The sequence below is a fragment of the Saccopteryx bilineata genome, chromosome 6, assembly GCF_036850765.1.
Source record: "Saccopteryx bilineata isolate mSacBil1 chromosome 6, mSacBil1_pri_phased_curated, whole genome shotgun sequence".
NCBI classification, from domain to species: Eukaryota; Metazoa; Chordata; class Mammalia; order Chiroptera; family Emballonuridae; genus Saccopteryx; species Saccopteryx bilineata.
Window position 1 is genome coordinate 168,493,551 of NC_089495.1, and position 21,576 is coordinate 168,515,126.

Consider the following 21,576-nt stretch of genomic DNA (forward strand, 5'->3'; position numbering starts at 1 on the left):
AATAATAGATGAGGACTTCCCAAGCCTGTGGAAAGAACTAAAGCCTCAAATTCAAGAAGCAAACAGAACACCGAGTTTTCTTAACCCCAACAAACCCACTCCAAGGCACATCATAATAAAGATGACACAAACCAATGACAAAGAAAAAATTCTCAAGGCAGCCAGGGAAAAGAAGAGTACAACATATAAAGGAAGGCCTATTAGATTATCATCAGATTTCTCAGCAGAAACTCTACAAGCTAGAAGAGAGTGGACCCCAATATTTAAAGCCCTGAAAGAGAGGAACTTTCAGCCAAGAATACTATACCCATCAAAGCTATCCTTCAAGTATGAAGGAGATATAAAAACATTCACAAATACAGAAAAGATGAGAGAATTTATCAACAGAAAGCCCCCACTCCAGGAAATACTAAAGGGGGTTTTCCAACCAGATTCAAAGAACAAAAGAAAACAACACCACAAGTAACAGCTCCACCAAGAACAGAATAAAACCAAACTTAAACTGTGACAACAAAGGAAAAAAAAGGGGGGAGAGGATGGAGATTAACAGTAGCAAAGGACGATGAAGTGCAGAAATACTTATAAGATAGGGTACTACAATGAATATGGTAGGTACCCTTTTCATTACTTAATGGTAACCACCCTTGAAAAAACCAACACAAAAACACTTGACTTAAAAAAGGTAGCAACAGAGGAAAGAAGTATGGAACACAAACAAACAAAAACAAATGATAGAAAAACAAAAGAGAAGAATCAAACTAGATACAAAACTAACAGAAAGCAATTTATAAAATGGCAGTAGGGAACCCACAAGTGTCAATAATTACACTAAATGTAAATGGATTAAACTTACCAATAAAAAGACACAGAGTAGCAGAATGGATTAAAAAAGAAAATCCAACTATATGCTGCCTACAAGAAACACATCTAAGCAACAAGGATAAAAACAAATTCAAAGTGAAAGGCTGGAAAACAATACTCCAAGCAAACAACACCCCAAAAAAAGCAGGTGTAGCAATACTCATATCTAATAATGCTGACTACAAGACAGAAAAAGTACTCAGAGACAAAAATGGTCATTTCATAATGATTAAGGGGAAGTTGAATCAAGAAGACATAACAATCCTTAATATATATGCACCAAACCAAGGAGCACCAAAATATATAAGACAGCTACTTATTGACCTTAAAACAAAAACTAACAAAAATACAATCATACTTGGAGACCTCAATACACCACTGACGGCTCTAGATTTGTCATCCAAACAGAGAATCAATAAAGATATAGTGGCCTTAAACGAAATACTAGAATACCTGGATATGATAGACATCTACAGGACACTTCATCCCAAAGCAACAGAGTATACATTTTTCTCTAGTGTACATGGAACATTCTCAAGAATTGACCATATGTTGGGCCACAAAGACAATATCAGCAAATTTAGAAAAATTGAAATTGTACCAAGCATATTTTCTGATCATAAAGCCTTGAAACTAGAATTCAACTGCAAAAAAGAGGGGGAAAAACTCACAAAAATGTGGAAACTAAACAACATACTTCTAAAAAATGAATGGGTCAAAGAAGAAATAAGCGCAGAGATCAAAAGATATATACAGACAAATGAAAATGAAAATACGACATAGCAGAATCTCTGGGATGCAGCAAAAGCAGTAATAAGAGGAAAGTTCATATCACTTCAGGCCTATATTAACAAACAAGAGAGAGCCGAAGTAAACCACTTAACTTCACACCTTAAGGAACTAGAAAAAGAAGAACAAAGACAACCCAAAACCAGCCGAAGAAAGGAGATAATAAAAATCAGAGCAGAAATAAATGAAATAGAGAACAGAAAAACTATAGAAAAAATTAATAAAACAAGGAGCTGGTTCTTTGAAAAGATCAACAAAATTGACAAACCCTTGGCAAGACTCACCAAGGAAAAAAGGCACAGGACTCAAATAAATAAAATCCAAAATGAAAGAGGAGAGATCACCACAGACATCATAGATATACAAAGAATTATTGTAGAATACTATGAAAAATTATATGCCACCAAATACAACAATCTAGAAGAAATGGATAAATTCCTAGAACAATACAACCTTCCTAGACTGAGTCATGAAGAAGCAGAAAGCCTAAACAGACCAATCAGCAGGGAGGAAATAGAAAAAACTATTAAAAATCTCCCCAAAAATAAAAGTCCAGGCCCAGACGGTTATACTAGTGAATTCTATCAAACATTCAAAGAAGACTTGGTTCCTATTCTACTCAAAGTCTTCCAAAAAATTGAAGAAGAAGCAATACTTCCAAACACATTTTATGAGGCCAACATAACCCTCATACCAAAACCTGGCAAGGATGGCACAAAGAAAGAAAACTACAGACCAATATCTCTAATGAATACAGATGCTAAAATACTAAACAAAATACTGGCAAACCGAATACAACAACATATTAAAAAAATAATACATCATGATCAAGTGGGATTCATCCCAGAATCTCAAGGATGGTTCAACATACGCAAAACGGTTAATGTAATACACCATATCAACAAAACAAAGAACAAAAACCACATGATCTTATCAATAGATGCAGAAAAGGCTTTTGATAAAATACAACACAATTTTATGTTTAAGACTCTCAACAAAATGGGTATAGAAGGAAAATATCTCAACATGATAAAGGCCATATATGATAAACCATCAGCCAACATCATATTAAATGGCATAAAACTGAGGACTTTCTACCTTAAATCAGGAACAAGACAGGGTTGTCCACTCTCTCCACTCTTATTTAACGTGGTGCTAGAAGTTCTGGCCAGAGCAATCAGACAAGACAAAGAAATAAAAGGCATCCATATCGGAAAAGAAGAAGTAAAGGTATCACTTTTTGCTGATGATATGATCCTATACATCGAAAACCCAAAGGACTCCACAAAAAGATTATTAGAAACAATAAACCAATACAGTAAGGTCGCAGGATACAAAATTAACATACAAAAGTCCATAGCCTTTCTATATGCCAACAATGAAATATTAGAAAACGAACTCAAAAAAATAATCCCCTTCACGATTGCAACAAAAAAAATAAAATACCTAGGAATAAACATAACAAAGAATGTAAAGGACCTATATAATGAAAATTACAAAGCATTGTTAAGGGAAATCGAAAAAGATACAATGAGATGGAAAAATATTCCTTGTTCTTGGATAGGAAGAATAAATATAATCAAAATGGCCATATTACCCAAAGCAATATACAAATTTAATGCAATTCCCATCAAAATCCCTATGAGATTTTTTAAAGAAATGGAACAAAAAATCATCAGATTTATATGGAACTATAAAAAACCCCGAATAGCCAAAACAATCCTAAGGAAAAAGAATGAAGCTGGGGGCATTACAATACCTGACTTTAAACTATATTATAGGGCCACGATAATCAAAAAAGCATGGTATTGGCAGAAAAATAGACACTCAGACCAATGGAACAGAATAGAAAGCCCAGAAATAAAACCACATATATATGTTCAAATAATCTTTGATAAAGGGGCCAACAACATACAATGGAGAAAAGAAAGCCTCTTCAACAAATGGTGTTGGGAAAACTGGAAAGCCACATGCAAAAGAATGAAACTCAACTATAGCCTGTCCCCGTGTACTAAAATTAATTCAAAATGGATCAAAGACCTAAATATAAGACCTGAAACAATAAAGTACATAGAAGAAGACATAGGTACTAAAATCATGGACCTGGGTTTTAAAGAACATTTTATGAACTTGACTCCAATGGCAAGAGAAGTGAAGGCAAAGATAAATGAATGGGACTACATCAGAATACAAAGTTTTTGCTCAGCAAGAGAAACTGATATAAAAATAAACAGACAGCCAACTAAATGGGAAATATTTACAAACAACAGCTCAGATAAGGGCCTAATATCCAAAATTTACAAAGAACTCATAAAACTCAACAACAAACAAACAATCCCATAAAAAAATGGGAAGAGGACATGAACAGACACTTCTCCCAGGAAGAGATACAAATGGCCAACAGATATATGAAAAGATGCTCAGCTTCATTAGTTATTAGAGAAATGCAAATCAAAACTACAATGAGATACCACCTCACCCCTGTTAGACTAGCTATTATCAACAAGACGGGTAATAGCAAATGTTGGAGAGGCTGTGGAGAAAAAGGAACCCTCATTCACTGTTGGTGGGACTGTAAAGTAGTGCAACCATTATGGAGGAAAGTATGGTGGTTCCTCAAAAAACTGCAAATAGAACTACCTTATGACCCAGCAATCCCTCTACTGGGTATATACCCCAAAACCTCAGAAACATTGATACGTGAAGACACATGTAGCCCCATGTTCATTGCAGCACTGTTCACAGTGGCCAAGACATGGAAACAACCAAAAAGCCCTTCAATAGAAGACTGGATAAAGAAGATGTGGCACATATACACTATGGAATACTACTCAGCCATAAGAAATGATGACATCAGATCATTTACAGCAAAATGGTGGGATCTTGATAACATTATAAGGAGTGAAATAGTAAATCAGAAAAAAACAAGAACTACATGATTCCATACATTGGTGGAACATAAAAATGAGACTAAGAGACATGGACAAGAGTGTGGTGGTTACCAGGGGTGGGGGGAGGGAGGACATGGGAGGGAGGGAGGGAGAGAGTTAGGGGGAGGGGGAGGGGCACAGAGAACTAGATAGAGGGTGGCGGAGGACAATCTGACTTTGGGCGAGGGGTACGCAACATAATTTAATGACAAAATAACCTAGACATGTTTTCTTTGAATATATGTACCCTGATTTATTAATGTCATCCCATTACCATTAATAAAAATTTATTAAAAAAAATTTTGTAACTGAACAAAAAAAAAATAAAAAATAAAAAATTGAAAAAAAAAAATCACACTTGGTACTATCACCACCAGGCTTATCAGAAAAACATCTGTAATGGGAAGCTGTCAAACTCACAATGGCAGGTGCTGATTTTCCAAAATTCTAATTTTTTCTTTAAGGCTTAGATTTTTATCACAGGGAACAAATGTGTCGGTTGTTTTCTTGGAGTGACAGGCCCACTCTTTTAAAGAAAACATCTGCCAACTACCTGAGGTTGAATAACCACATTTTGTCTGCCAGCTGTTCTTTCAAGTAAAAATGGTGTTCTGGGAAACACCGCCGGGTCAGTGTGCAGTTTGAACAACTGCAGAAACGTTTCTCCTGAGACAACAGACACGCCTCTGTTCGCTGGGGAGAGCTTCGGGAGCACGTCTTACACAGAACACTATACATACATGTACTTATTATGTTATAATTTTTACTGCTTCAAGTGAAACCGGCTTTCCCTGTTTTTTTTTGTTTTTTTTTGTTTGTTTGTTTTTTAATATTAATATTTTTTATTAAATTTAATGCAGTGACATTGATAAATCAGGGTACATATGTTGAGAGAAAATATCTCTAGATTATTTTGACATTTGATTGTGCTGTATACCCCTCCCGCAAAGTTAAATTGTCTTCTGTCACCTTCTATCTGGTTTTCTTTGTGCCCCTCCCCTCCCCTAACCCCTCTCTCCTTCTTCACCCCCTCCCCCCTCCCCCAACCCCCCCCGCCCCTGTTGCCATCACATTCTTGTTCATGTCTCTGAGTCTCATTTTTATGTCCCTTCTATGTATGGATTCATCTCAGTTTTTTTCTGATTTACTTATTTCACTCCGTATAATGTTATCAAAGTCCATCCATGCTATTCTAAATGATCCGATGTCATCATTTCTTATGGCTGAGTAGTATTCCATAGTATATATGTACCAAAGTTTTTTAATCCACTCGTCCTCTGACAAACACTTGGGCTGTTTCCAGATCTTCGCTATTGTGAACAATGCTGCCACAAACATGCGGGTGCATTTCTCCTTTTCGAGCCGTTCTATGGTGTCCTTGGGGTATATTCCTAAAAGTGGGCTAGCTGGGTCAAAAGGCGGTTCGATTTTCAGTTTTTTGAGGAATCTCCATACTGTTTTCCACAGTGGCTGCACCAGTCTGCATTCCCACCAGCAGTGCAGGAGGGTCCCCTTTTCTCCACATCCTCGCCAACACATTTCTCCATATTCTGTGTTGTTTTGTTGATAAGCGCCATTCTGACTGGTGTAAGGTGATATCTCATTGTGGTTTTAATTTGCATTTCTCTAATGATTAGTGATGTTGAGCATTTTTTCATATGCCTATTGGCCATCTGTATGTCCTCTTTGGAGAAGTGTCTATTCATCTCTTTTGCCCATTTTTGGATTGGGTTGTTTGTCTTCCTGGTGTTGAGTTTTACAAGTTCTTTATAAATTTTGGTTATTAACCCCTTATCAGACGTATTGTCAAATATGTTCTCCCATTGTGTAGTTTGTCTTTTTATTCTGTTCTTGTTGTCTTTAGCTGTGCAAAAGCTTTTTAGTTTGATATAGTCCCATTTGTTTATCCTGTCTTTTATTTCACTTCCGCGTGGAGATAAATCAGCAAATATATTGCTCCGAGAGATGTCGGAGAGCTTACTGCCTATGTTTTCTTCTAAGATGCTTATGGTTTCACGGCCTACATTCAAGTCTTTTATCCATTTTGAGTTTATTTTTGTGAGTGGTGTAAGCTGGTGATCTAGTTTCATTTTTTTGCAGGTAGCTGTCCAATTTTCCCAACACCATTTGTTAAAGAGGCTGTCTTTACTCCATTGTATGTCCTTACCTCCTTTGTCAAATATCAGTTGTCCATAGAACTGTGGGTTTATTTCTGGGTTCTCTGTTCTATTCCATTGATCTATATGCCTGTTCTTATGCCAGTACCAGGCTGTTTTGAGTACAATGGCCTTGTAGTATAACTTGATATCAGGAAGTGTGATACCTCCCACTTTATTCTTCTTTTTTAAGATTGCTGAGGCTATTCGTGTCCTTTTTTGGTTCCATATAAATTTTTGGAATATGTGTTCTATATCTTTGAAGTATGTCATTGGTATTTTAATTGGTATTGCATTGAATTTATAAATTGCTTTGGGTAATATAGACATTTTAATGATGTTTATTCTTCCTAACCATGAGCACGGTATATGCTTCCACTTGTTAGTATCTTCCTTGATTTCTTTTATCAATGTTTTGTAATTTTCCGAGTACAAATCTTTAGTCTCCTTGGTTAAGTTTACTCCTAGGTACTTTATTTTTTTGGTTGTAATTGTGAAGGGGATTGTTTCCTTAATTTCTCTTTCTGACTGTTCATTGTTGGTGTATAAAAATGCTTCTGATTTCTGAGTATTGATTTTATATCCTGCCACTTTGCTGAATTTATTTATCAGGTCCAGTAGTTTTTTGACTGAGACTTTCTATATACAATATAGAAAGGTTTCTATATACAATATAGACTGAGGTTTTCTATATACAATATCATATCATCTGCAAATAATGATAGTTTTACTTCTTCTTTTCCAACTTGAATGCCTTTTATTTCTTCTACTTGTCTGATTGCTGTGGCTAGGACTTCCAGGACTATGTTAAATAAGAGTGGTGAAAGGGGGCACCCCTGCCTTGTTCCTGATCTTAAGGGTATTGCTTTTAATTTTTGCCCATTGAGTATGATGTTGGCTGTGGGTTTCTCATAGATGGCTTTTATCATGTTGAGGTATGTTCCCTGTATTCCCACTTTGCTGAGAGTTTTGATCATGAATGGGAGCTGGATTTTATCAAATGCTTTTTCTGCATCTATTGAAATTATCATATGGTTTTTCTCCTTCTTTTTGTTTATGTGATGAATCACATTGATTGATTTATGAATATTGTACCAGCCTTGCCTCCCCAGAATAAATCCCACTTGATCATGGTGTATGATTTTTTCCATATATTGTTGGATCCGGTTTGCTAATATTTTGTTGAGGATTTTAGCATCTATATTCATCAGAGATATTGGCCTATAATTTTCTTTCTTTGTGTGGTCTTTGCCTGGTTTTGGAATCAGAATTATGCTCGCCTCATAAAAGGAGTTTGGAAGTCTTCCTTCCTCTTGAATTTTTTGAAATAGTTTGAGAAGGATAGGAGTTAGTTCTTCTTTGAATATTTGGTAGAATTCCGTTGTGAAGCCATCGGGCCCCGGACTTTTCTTTGTTGGGAGTTTTTTGATAACTGTTTCGATCTCCTTTGGTGTAATTGGTCTGTTTAAGTTTTCTGATTCTTCCAGATTGATTTTTGGAAGATTGTACATTTCAAGGAATTTGTCCATTTCATCTAGGTTGTCTAGTTCTTTGGCATACAGTTCTTCATAGTATTTTCTTACAATATTTTGTATTTCTGTTGTGTCAGTTGTTATTTCTCCTCTCTCATTTCTAATTTTATTTATTTGAGTCCTCTCTCTCTTTTTCTTGGTGAGTCTACTTAAAGGTGCATCAATCTTGTTTACCTTTTCAAAGAACCAGCTCCTAGTTTCATTGATCCTCTGTATTGTTTCTTTAGCCTCTATGTCATTTATTTCTGCTCTGATCTTTATTATTTCCTTCCTTCTTCTACATTTGGGCTTTACTTGCTGTTCTTTTTCTAATTCTTTTAGATGCAGGGTTAAGTTGTTTATTTGAGCTTTTTCTAGCTTCTGAAAGTGTGCCTGTAGTGCTATGAACTTCCCTCTCAGCACTGCTTTCGCTGTGTCCCATAAATTTTGAGTTGTTGTATGCTCATTGTCATTCGTTTCTAGGAATTTCTTTATTTCTTCTTTGATCTCATTCTTAATCCATTCATTATTTAACACCCTGCTATTTAGTTTCCATGTGTTTGAGAATTTTTGAGCTTTTCTGCTGTGATTCATTTCTAGTTTCATGCCGTTGTGATCGGAGAAAGTGCTTGATATGATTTCAGTCTTCTTAAATTTGTTGAGAGCACTTTTGTGCCCTAACATGTGGTCTATCCTAGAGAATGTACCATGAGCACTTGAAAAGAATGTATATTCTGCTGCTTTAGGGTGAAAGGTTCTGAAGATATCTATTAAATCGAGTTGATCTAGTGTTTCCAATAAGTCTGCTGTTTCTTTGTTAATTTTCTTTCTTGAGGATCTATCTAGTGATGTTAGTGGGGTATTGAAATCCCCTACTATTATAGTATTGCTGTTGATCTCGCCCTTTAAATCCATCAAAATCTGTTTTATATATTTGGGTGCTCCTATATTAGGTGCATAGATATTTATAATAGTTATATCTTCCTGTTGGATTACTCCCTTTATCATTATGTAGTGGCCTTCTTTATCTCTTACTATATCCTTTGTTTTAAAGTCCAATTTGTCTGATATAAGTATTGCTACCCCAGCTTTTTTTTCATTTCCATTTGCATGAAACATTTTTTTCCATCCTTTTACCTTCAATCTGTGTGTGTCTTTTGTTCTAAGGTGTGTCTCTTGTAGACAACATATGTATGGGTCCTGTTTTCTTATCCACGCAGCTACCCTATGTCTTTTGATTGGATCATTTAATCCATTTACATTTAAGGTTATTATTGATATGTAGTTGTTTATTGCCATTTTCTTCTTTAAAGGTGTATTCCTTTTTCTTTTTTTTTTTCTGTATTCTTTTCCCACTTTATCTGTTTACACCAGGCCCCTTAATATTTCCTGCAGCATTGGTTTGGTTGTAATGAATTCCTTGAGTTGTTTTTTGTCTGGGAAGCTTTTTATTTCTCCTTCAATTTTAAACGATAGCCTTGCTGGATAAAGTAGTCTTGGTTGTAGGTTCTTGTTCTGCATTACTTTGAATATTTCTTGCCATTCCCTTCTGGCCTCAAGTGTTTCTGTTGAGAAGTCAGATGTCATCCTTATGGGGGCTCCTTTGTAGGTGATAACTTTTTTTTCTCTTGCAGCTTTTAATATTTTCTCTTTATCGCTTAGCTTTGGTATTTTAATTATGATGTGTCTTGGTGTAGGTTTCTTTGGGTTTCTCTTTAATGGAGTCCTCTGTGCTTCTTGGATTTGTGAGAGTTTCTCTTGCATTAATTTAGGGAAGTTTTCAGCTATGATATGATTGAACAAAGTCTCTATCCCTTGTTCTTTTTCTTCTTCTTCAGGAACCCCTATGATGCGGATGTTATTTCTCTTCATGTTGTCACAGAGCTCTCTAAGAGTTTCCTCTGACTTTTTGAGTCTTTTTTCTCTTTTCTTCTCTGCTTTCATGCCTTCATTCCAGTTGTCTTCTAACTCGCTGATTCGATCCTCTGCTCTATCTATCCTGTTTTTAATTCCTTCCATTGTGGTCTTTATTTCTGATATTGTATTTGTCGTCTCCAACTGATTCTTTTTTATACTTGCTATTTCTTTATTTAGGTTTTCAAACTCCCCCTCCATTGTTGTTCTAAGATCCCTAAGCATCCTTACAATCATTATTTTGAACTCCGCATCTGGAAGTTTGATTATTTCCATATCACTCAGTTCATCTCTCGAAAGTGTCTCTTGTGGTTTCATTTGGATTGCACTCCTTTGTTTTCTCATCTTCTTCTTCTTTTTTTTTTTTTTTATTTGTAGAGTTGATTGAGTCTAGACTTGGTGTTGTCTGCCTCCAGTTTTCAGTTGTGTTATTTTTAGGTCTTCGTGGGTTGGTATCAGCTATTATTTGTAATCCACTTTTGGATTTGGGCAGCTTTGAAGTCTTGATTTGTTTGTTTTCTTAACAGGTGATAGTCTTGTTAACTGATCTCAGCAGGGGGCTTCCTTGAAACTGTATCCAGGAATGCTGTGGGTGTAACCTGAGACGCTGAAGGTCTCTTCCTCCAACTAATCTCACTGGGGGCAGGGTTTTTTCTCTCAGCTTCAGTAGGGGGAGGTGTATCTCAGATCTCCATGGAGACCTGAGTTTCTGCCCCTCCTCCCCACTTCTTGTTTTCAGCTGTGTCTTATTGTGCTGATTGGAGCTGGATAGATGTCTGGAGATCTCTGATCCGGAAGCACTTCAGCTCTGTTTTGTGAAAGGTTCAGTCCCTCCCCCAGCTATGGCTGCCTCCAGCATGAATGAGTCAGCTTTTTTATTTTGTTTCTTGCATACCTTAGCCCCTCACAGTCTGTCCCTCTCCCTGTCTTTTCCACTTGGGAGATAAGCTGGTCTTTTCAACCCACCTTGCTCCCTGGTCGCCAGGTAAGTGGCTGTGAGCAGTAGTTTCTGCTCTTTTTCCTCTGTGAAATCCTCTCTGGGCTCTCAGCCTCACCCCCCTCCTTCCCTTCCTGTAAGCAGAGGAGATTCAGGCACTCCTTACCAGGATTATTGTGGCTTCCTCTTTGCTCCTTGGTTTTTGAGAGCTGTTCTTGCAGTTCAGTGTTGGTTTTTCATGCTGATATTTTCTAAATTGATTTGTATTCCAGTTTGGTGTTGAGAGCTGGGTGTCTGTGCATCCGCCTACTCTGCTGCCATCTTCTCTCTCCCCTGTTTTTTTGTTTTTTAATTGAAATGTCTATTGAGACAGATGTAGACTCACAAGCAGTTGTAAGAATACAGAGAAATTTCTATTACGCTCTGCCCAGTACCCTCTAATGGCAACATTCTGTAAAAACACTAGTATAATATAATAGGTAGGGAACACACATTGGCATGAGAGAGAGTGTGTGTGAGTGTGTATTAAGTTCTACACAACTATATCCCCTGTGCAGGTTCATGTATGCAGCGCCACCCGTGAGGAGAACAGACTCACGACCTTAAACCTGTTCCCTTTTTTCTCTTCTTGCCTCTCTCTTCCAACACCACGCTGCTCCCAACACACAATTCTCCCACTGAGGTCCATGGGGACTTCAGGCTAAACCTGCCTGGACCATAACAGTCCCAAACATGAGAAAACAGAAGCCCGTCTGGCGATAGAGGTACTTACAGGGTCCCTGCGAGCCACGCTGTACTGTTGTAAGTCCTCCAATATGCTTGTATTGAGCATGAGGGTGCTGACGAGATTTTCAACGCCAGAAGTATCCAAGAAATTGGCTAATCTTATATTAATGGTCCTAGGTAAAGAGAAACACATTTTTTAAGTTAAAAGTACTAAATATGTATTCCCCCCAAAATGGAGACAAAATCTTTATTATATGCGGCTTAAGTGTCTGTTGCCAATAGCTTATTGGTTGCTTGCGTAACTGTACTAGCCAATGGGGTGAAGTTGCCACGGCTGAACGCAAATTGACTGGTCACAGGAATTTGCGTTCAGGGGGAAGGTGAACATTTGTTTGCATTGGCAATCATCTGCTTTTGAAACAATTTAAGGCTGAATGCAAATTGAGCGTGTCAGGGGGAAGGTGAACATTTGTTTGCATTGGCAATCATCTGTTTTACATAAAAACTACGTCTTAATGTAATTTCTTTTAAGAATGCTTCCTAGAAAATACGGCACTGAAGAGGAGAGAAAAGGAGCTAAAGCTGCACAAAAATGGCTTTCTCAACAAAAAGAAACCACTGAGCAGAGAAAGACAAGGCTTGCTTCAGTCGCAGAGCAAATGCGTCTTTCTCGGCAAAATGAGACTGATGAGCATAGAGAAACAAGGCTTGCCTCAGATGCAAGACAAAAAAGCCTGTCTCGACAAAATGAGTCCCTTGAACAAAGGCAGGAGAGAAATGCAAAAAACGACAGAGTAATGCTGACCGAAACACAAAAAGGATTAAAACAGTTTTCTTTGACATGTGAATTAACATTTTATTATTTAAATCACCTTTATTTATTGAGCTCGCGGTGACTCTTAAGAAATGTACCGCCAGTGGTTTCCTTCATTGCACTCTACTTTAAGCAAGTAGAAGGGGGAAACCCTGTGGGGCACTAAGCAAAGGGGCGTCCTCACCGCCTGCCCTGGGTAATTCAGTCTGAATTAGCAGACACCTTTGCACAAATCATTTTAATTACAATTTATAATATCTAGAACAGCGGTCATTTCGTATGACCACCGGGCTTTCTAGTTATAACATATCATATTTAAGAAAACATCAGTAAAATATCTTTATTATAAAGATGAGGTTTGATTAATTATAAAAGTAACTCTTATTATAAGAAATCTAGAAAACACATGTATAAGGCAGTGCAAAGAGTAAGGTAAAAATTACTGATAATGTCACTAACCAGAAACAATACAAAGATACACTTTAAATTAATTTAATTTAAAATGTTCAGTGCCATGCTTTATTTCACATTTACTTCATACATAAAATCAAATTCTTCTGCAAATGTTTAAAGTACGGTAAGAAGTTAAGAAGTAACATTAAACCTAGGCTGTGTTTCTTACATGAAGTCAATTAAGACAACACAGCCTGTCCGGGGGCTTGGAACCTGGTCTCACATGTGGTACCTACCTCCCACCGCCCTCCATGAGGGCTTCTCTCCATCTGTTCCCTGCTCCTAGCACACTGGGCCCTACAGGGCCTCCCCACCCTGCCCTGTGACTGCTGCTGCCCTCTGCTGGAGGCGACTGGGCTGCATCTGTGGGGGAGGCCCACATTCAGCCACCATGCTCCACAGGTTTGGGAAGGATGGGGGTGGGGAGGATGTCCCATGGAGTCTCTAGCTGGAGCATGGTGATGGGCGTCCCCATCTGGGGCAGGCAGTGCCACGGAGTGTTCAGCTGGCAACTCAGCATAGATCTCCTGCCCACCCTCCGCCGGTGTAGAAGTTGCCAGCTGTCGGGGATGCACGTTGGAGCGGCAGGCCTGTGGGAAGGGAGATGACTTCTCGTCCTAGGCCAGAGCCCCCACATCTTCATTTGTAATGGGCCTGACATACTATCTACCTGGCCTTGCACAGAATGCTCTCAGTCATTTGGGTATTATTATTAAATTGGACAGTGCTATTCTTACTAATATTAATAAAGTGAAGTGTTCTAACCTACTTAACTTTCCATTGTAGTAAATATTAATGCTTAAATTTTAGTGCACGCTCCCATACTGTGGACAAAGTGGCATAGTTGCAAAGAACAATCAATATCTATACTTAACTTGTATACAGATTAAAAATTAATATCACCTTAATATTTATGAACACTTCTAAAGTGAAGCATAAAAACTCGGTTCTGATATGGCCACCTCACACCAAGATCTAGTTCAGACAGATTAAAGATGTAAATGTAAAAAACAAGACACCACAAAGGTACTAGGAAAATACCCAAGGGAATCAAGAACATATGTCCACACAAAACTTGTTCCTAAATGCTCACAGTAGTATCATTTATAATAATAGCCCAAAAGGCAGAAAGAACTCAATGTCCATCAACGGAATGGATAAACAGAATGTGGTTCATCCATACAGTGGAGTATCGTTCAGCCATACATGGGAATGAGGTACAGACAAGTGCCACACATGGAGGGACCCCAAAGACACCATGCTCAGCAAAAGAAGCAACACACAAGGGCCACATATTGTACAATTCCATTCATATGAAGTATTCAGAACAGGCAAACTTATAGAGACAGAAAGTAAATTAGTTGCGGCCAGGAGGCTGGGAGGAGAAAAGAATGAACATGGTGCTTAATACAGTGTGTCCATAAAGTCATGGTGCACTTTCGACCAGTCACAGGAAAGCAACAAAAGACGATAGAAATGTGAAATCTGCACCAAATCAAAGCAAAACTCCCCCAGTTTCATACCTATTCAGTGCAGTTCGATGTGGGCTCACGCACAGATTTTTTAGGACTCCTTAGGTAGCTATCCCGTATAGCCTCTACAGACTCGTCACTGACTGATGGTCTACCAGAACGGGGTTTCTCCACCAAACTGCCGGTTTCCTTCAACTGCTTATCCCACCGAGTAATGTATTCCTATGTGGTGGCGCTTTGTTATAAACACGCTGATATTCACGTTGCACTTTGGTCACGGATTCGAATTTAGCGAACCACAGAACACACTGAACTTTCCTCTTTACCATCCACATCTTGACTGGCATGGCCATGGGCTGCTCCGCTGTATACACGGTGTTATGTCATCATCTGTGCATGCGCACATGCTGCCACATCATCCTATAGAAACTAGGAGGGTTTTCCTTTTCTTTGGTGCAGATTTCACATTTCTATCGTCTTTTGTTGCTTTCCTGTGACCAGTCAAAAGTGCACCATGACTTTACGGACCCACTGTAGGTGTGGAGTAGCCTTTGCGAAGATGAAAATATCTTGGAACCACAACGAGGTGATGGTTGCACAACTTTGTGAATGTACTAAAAACCAACGAGTTATATACTTTCAGTGGTATGGAATGTGAATTAAGTCAAGCAAGCTGTTACCAAAATATATATATATAATACCAAAGAAATTGAAAGGAAAAGAAAAGAGGAATGGCAACTCATAGTTAAAAAATAAGCCAGTGTAGCAATATAAACACCAGGTAAACCAGACGACCATAGGCAAAAGGCATTATGAAAGAAAAAGTTCTTTTTTTGTGTATGTGTGTGACAGAGAGAGAGACAGAGAGACAGAGACAGAGAGAAGAGAGAAAAGGACAGATAGGGACAGACAGACAAGAAGGGAGATCAGAAGCATCAATTCTTTGTTGCGGCTCCTTAGTGCTTTCTCATATGTGCCTTGACCAGGGGACTACAGAGCGAGTGACCCTTTGCTCAAGCCAGTGACCTTCAGCTTCAAGTCAATGACCTTTGGGCTCAAGCCAGCGACCATGGAGTCATGTCTATGATCCCATGCTCAAGCCAGTGACCCCGTGCTCAAGCTGGTAAGCCCGCACTCAAGCCAGCAACCTCGGGGTTTTGAACCTGGAGTCCTCTGTGTCCCCGTCTGACACTCTATCCACTGTGCCACCACCTTGTCAGGCAAGAAAAAGTTCTTTATTTAATAAAAGTAAAAGCAGAATGCTGTATGTGAATTATATCTCCATAAAAAGGAGTTAATCATGGAGAATATATGTCTTCATTTTGACTCATCAAATGACTATTAATTTATATTCTAAATACCAATTATATATTTATAAAATATTCACCAGGAAGAGATGACAAAATCAAATCTGTAGGGTTCTAAGAATACAGCTTCAGAATAGTAAAGTTAAAATTCACAGAATTATGAGAATTTGACTAATTCACCACTATATTGGCAAAGTTGAATACATCTCTCTCAGAAATTGGTATTAGACAAAAGGATGGATCCTGAATCTCCCGGATGAAAACAACTTAGCTGTCTAATACTTATCTCAATCTTACCATTTCAAAGCCCCCACCAGCTGTCCTTCCTGTCTCAGTTAAGTGTAACTCCATTCTTCCAGCGGTTCAGGCCCCAGCCTGAGGCTTCCTCTTGGCCCTTTTCCCCACCTGCCTCACTTCCAGCCCTGTAGCATGTCCCGTTGGCTGTCCCTTCAAAATGCACGCAGACCCCACACCCTTCTCCCACTGGCCCCAGCCGCCACCACCTCTTGCTTATGGTGGTGTCATACTGCCCTGGACAACGCTTCCACCTTTGCGCTGACAATCTACCCTCAACAAAGCATGTAGAGTGACTTACAAAACACTAAGTCAGATCATATGACTCTTCTACTCAAATGCCAGCATATAGGTGTTCTTAACCTTTTATGCCAAGGACTCCCCTTTTAATGCATAGAATAAAAGATATAAATTACAATATATGAGCTTCACTAAATAACATGGTTCAGTAGTGCTCTAATGCTGTGTAGGTGGGCATAAACCACAGGTCATATTTGTAGATATATGCAATTCTGTAATATAATAGGAAAATGCCTGTTCTTTCAATTTAAGAGAAGGCTACAGGGGCTACTGATCCTATTGTGGTTTGTTGCCTGCTTTTGCCACGGAAGGAAATGCTAGATTTCAATTAAAGCTTCATGAAAGTAAAGATGGTTCAAGGTTGGGAACCCCAGTTACAATTCCCACCTCATTCCTTGGAAAAGCCAAAGTCCTTTCGGAGGCCAAGACCAAAAGCCCTCTCCCCACACCTCCTCTCTGCGGTCTCTCTCCTGACTCATCTCCACGTAGTTGGCTTCTGGCTCTTCTTGCCTCCCTCACAGGCCTCCCCCCCCCCCACTCCCCAAACAGTCCAGGCACACTCTCTCATCAGAGTTCTTCCTGGGAATTCTGCCTCCCTCTCTAGCAGAGATGCAAGCCTTGTTCCGCACCTTAGCCTCGAGTGTCTGCTCAAGTTCCACCTTCTCAGCGAGGCCTCTCTCACCCTAACCACCCTATTAAAAATTTGGAAATCCTGACACTTCCATTACCTGCTCTATTTTTCTCCACAGCACTCCCTACTTTCTGTTTATCCTGTTCCTTTGTCTCCTCCCACTAAAATAAAACATTATGGAGATAACAGTTTTGGTCTCCATGCTCACTGCTGCTGCAGCCCCATGGTTAGAATAATACCTGGCATGTAGTAAGTGCTCAGTGAATCTCTGTTCAATGAGTGAATTTCGCAGCTTGCATGGAGATGCCAGAGACCATTTCCCACAGGTGATGAATGCTGCAATGGGGTTATTAAGAGTGCTTTGTGGGATCAGCAGAGTGACTGCACAGGTGACACATTTGCATGTCTACTGTGCTAGCCTGTGCTTTCCCCATGCAAGCCTCAGAGATCAGACCACATCATGGTCCACTCTGAAAGGCCAGGCCTCCCTTAGCCAGCAGTAGTGCTCAGTGCACATTTGCTGGACTGTGGGGGCTGTTTACTGCCAAGGATCACAAAACACCAACATTACTTCACCAGTTTGTCCATGGAACTCAATGATCAATTAGGGAACACAACCACTTTGTGTTAGCTTGTGAGGCTCTAGTCTCTGCTATTTATAGTCATCGAGACACTTCACAGTCTTCATTTGTTCCCAGACTTCAGGGGGAGGAAGGGCAGCAGCAATGCTGTGTCCCCTCTACTCTTCCATCCAGAGCCACACCTGGCTCCTGAGCCCCGGAAAGTGGAGCCATCTCTGCACTGAGATGTGCCGTGCGTACAAAATGCCCATGAAGTCTGAAGACTTGGAACAGAAAAAGAATGTAAAATATCTCACTGATACTTTTTTATATTGATTACATGTTGAAACCACAATATTTTGGATTTAATACAGGAGGTAAGTAATAAATATAATAATTTCACCTACTTCCTTTTGATTTTCCAGTTAATGTGGCCATTAGAACATTTAAAATTACATATATGGCTAACTTTGTATTTCTATGGGTCAAGGCTGCTGTTGCCTCTGAGAGCTCTTTTTCCATTGTTTTTAGCTCCATTCAGAAGGCAGAATGTAGGTTCACTCCACAGGTGACCTTTTCACTGGGGGCCTGAGGCAAGTGGCCAGTGTGCGCATGCTGCTTTGTCTTTATCTGGAATGGGATGATGGGAACCTGTGGCCAGCAAAAAGGAAATACAGATGTGGCAACAGGTACATGGTGTCCTAATTGCTTTTATATAGCAATTGATAGGAGCATCCAGAAAAATGTAAAAAATGAATATGCGTAAGAAATAGATCTGCAGTTAAAATACATTCCTTAAAAATTCCTGAAATGGCTTTATTAAGAATGGCTCAGCGGGCCCGTCACAGATATCAATGACAGCTGCTGCAAGCCCAGTGAGCTGTGGGTGCCAGGAGCCATCGAGGAACAAAACAATCCAAATCCCTGCCCTCGGGCCTGACCTTCAATTGATTCCAGAACCGTCTTCTGGGAAACAATTCTGAAATCCCCGACAGTCTACGATGTCTGTGAGTTAGAAACAGAATGGCAGTTATGGAGACCTCGATCTACATTTTAGCTACAGACAGCTCTTCAAAAAATAAAATGAACTCAAAACAAGGTTTAGTGTTCTACTCTAAACATGTGTGGTGATCATTACTTAAAATTATCTTAAAATAGGCCCTGGCCGGTTGGCTCAGTGGTAGAGCGTCGGCCTAGCGTGAGGAGGACCCGGGTTCGATTCCCGGCCAGGGCACACAGGAGAAGCGCCCATTTGCTTCTCCACCCCTCCGCCGCGCCTTCCTCTCTGTCTCTCTCTTCCCCTCCCGCAGCCAAGGCTCCATTGGAGCAAAGATGGCCCGGGTGCTGGGGATGGCTCTGTGGCCTCTGCCTCAGGCGCTAGAGTGGCTCTGGTCACAATATGGCGACGCCCAGGATGGGCAGAGCATCGCCCCCTGGTGGGCAGAGCGTCACCCCTGGTGGGCGTGCCGGGTGAATCCCGGTCGGGCGCATGCGGGAGTCTGTCTGACTGTCTCTCCCCGTTTCCAGCTTCAGAAAAATACAAAAAAAAAAAAAAAAATTATCTTAAAATATATATATAGGCATCATACACACATGCACGCACCAAAAAATGATAGTATTTATTGTCAAATTAGCAAGCAGCTATCTTTATTTTGTGCCATATTTTCAGATAAATCATTAAGATTAAGAATATTCACTGCAGGTTTATAAAATGATACCAAACCTTCTGTGGAATAAACTTATAATGTGCTATAAGTAAGTATCCAAAAAGACAAAGTCCACTTCAATGTTTCTTTACCCAAATTAAGCCGGGCAGAACTGCAGAAAATGGTGGGCCTCATTGGATAGACCTAAGTGAGCCTGCCTTTCCTCTGCCCAGGACTTTAGAATAAAATGTTTCTGATCTTCATTCTTTCGTTATAACCTCTCTGGGCTCCTTCCTGTGTCCTAGGACATATAATCAGGAAGGAGAACTTCCTCTTCCTCTACCTGTTCTCATCTCACCTTACCCAACAGCCTCGGAAGTGAACACGTAGTCAGTAGCCAGGAGGGTGCAGCTGCACCTTTTGCAAGGGTCCAGATAGGGTTCTAGAGCCACCTTGCATCAGAAGGGAGATGAGCTGTGGTTATCCTTACCCGTCCATGCAGCTTCCTCCATCAACAGAAAAAGCAAGGTCTTCCGAGGGCATCCTACCCGGCTCTTTCCCTAACCCTTCCCTGGAATGCTTCGCGTGTCCTGGTCACTTCTTTCTGACACTTTCACTCTCTGATATACCTGAATGACCAAACTCCCCATTGCTCAGGAAATGTCACCTCTTCAGGAACAACTGACAGAGCCCTTTCTTACTGGGTCTTGAAAATTTTGCAGCCTCGGCCACCCACTTCACAAAAGAGTTTTTCTTTTCCTGTTTTTGAGGGGCTCTGGCCTCGAAGATCAGAATGCATGGTATTCACTAAGACTCTACACATAAACAAAACAAAAAATTATATATAAAAGCATAAGAAATAAGACTTAACAGGTAATTTTCCACCCTAAATTGGAATGAATTGTATTAGAGACCTAGCTGTCTGTATATGTAGTCGCTCAGCCTTGCAGGATGCAGAGCAATTATTTGATGACAGTAAATCAAAAAAACATGAAGAAAGGAAGCAAAAGCTGTCTGAGTCCTCCTGAATTTCAAAGGGTGGTCTGTGTAACAGAATACAGAACAAGTCAATAGTCACCGTATCTCAGGTTTTTTTTAAATTTATTTATTAAATTTAATGCAGTGACATTGATAAATCAGGGTACATATGTTGAGAGAAAACATCTCTAGATTATTTTGACATTTGATTGTGCTGTATACCACTCCCCCAAAGTTAAATTGTCTTCTGTCACCTTCTATCTGGTTTTCTCTGTGCCCCTCCCCTCCCCTAACCCCTCTCTCCTTCTTCACCCCCTCCTCCCTCCCCCCACCCCCTACCCTGTTGCCATCACATTCTTGTTCATGTCTCTGAGTCTCATTTTTATGTCCCTTCTATGTATGGATTCATATAGTTCTTAGTTTTTTTTCTGATTTACTTATTTCTCTTCGTATAATGTTATCAAGGTCCATCCATGTTATTGTAAATGATGCGATGTCATCATTTCTTATGGCTGAGTAGTATTCCATAGTATATATGTACCAAAGCTTTTTAATCCACTCGTCCTCTGACGGACACTTGGCAAAATAATAACTACAAAATAAAGTTTTCTGCAAGGTTCTATTCAAGGAGGCCGACGAGAAGCACCAGAGCTCTGAGTCCTCCCAGTGACAAGAGGCCGGGAGCAGGGACATGGTGCCATGCTGGGAGAACTGACAGAAGTGGGTAGGGAGTCACCCAAAGAAAAGCAAAGGAAACAAACCCTCACGGGGGAGAAATCACAGAAAAGAGAGCTACCTAAGGGCATTTCTGTTTAGTGAGCAAAGCTGACAACTGGTGGTATGATTTAACTTAGCAATAAATATTTATTCATAGAAAATAATTTCTAGCACAATAAATATTAGTTGCATAGCCAAGTTTGAAACATAGTCCCCCAAATAAAAATGGCCAATTTCAGAAAAGCATGGTTTGGAAGGGCAGGAAGATGGACTGAGCGACTTAGTCACCCAGATGTGCCTTCCACTCATGAATAGACAAGAGGGCGGAGAAGCCAGTGTGGGGGCTGAGATGGGCAAGCAGGATAAAGGAGAGAATGAATCATTTACACCACATTCTAACCCCATATTAAGTTTGGAAACATCCCAGAGACCACTATGGAAAAGTAAAAAGTGTTAACTTTTTTTTTTAACCTAAGACACATTTAAAATGGAGGTTGCCATAAATATTAGGACGTGTTCTCTCCTCAAAGCCCAGCAGCCATAAGAGGAACGACAGGGAGCCTTGGCGTGGCATCTGTTG

At 39.7% G+C, this 21,576-nt stretch overlaps 1 protein-coding gene across 2 annotated transcripts in view; it reads right to left on the minus strand.

Moving 5' to 3' along the window:
• CFAP61 (cilia and flagella associated protein 61) overlaps positions 1–21,576 on the minus strand; it is a 381,775-nt gene that overhangs the window by 210,364 nt on the left and 149,835 nt on the right. For both annotated transcript variants that reach the window (XM_066236726.1, XM_066236727.1), the window contains exon 15: positions 11,871–11,997. In XM_066236726.1, the coding sequence (XP_066092823.1) occupies positions 11,871–11,997 (127 nt within the window). The remainder of the gene's footprint in view (positions 1–11,870; positions 11,998–21,576) is intronic.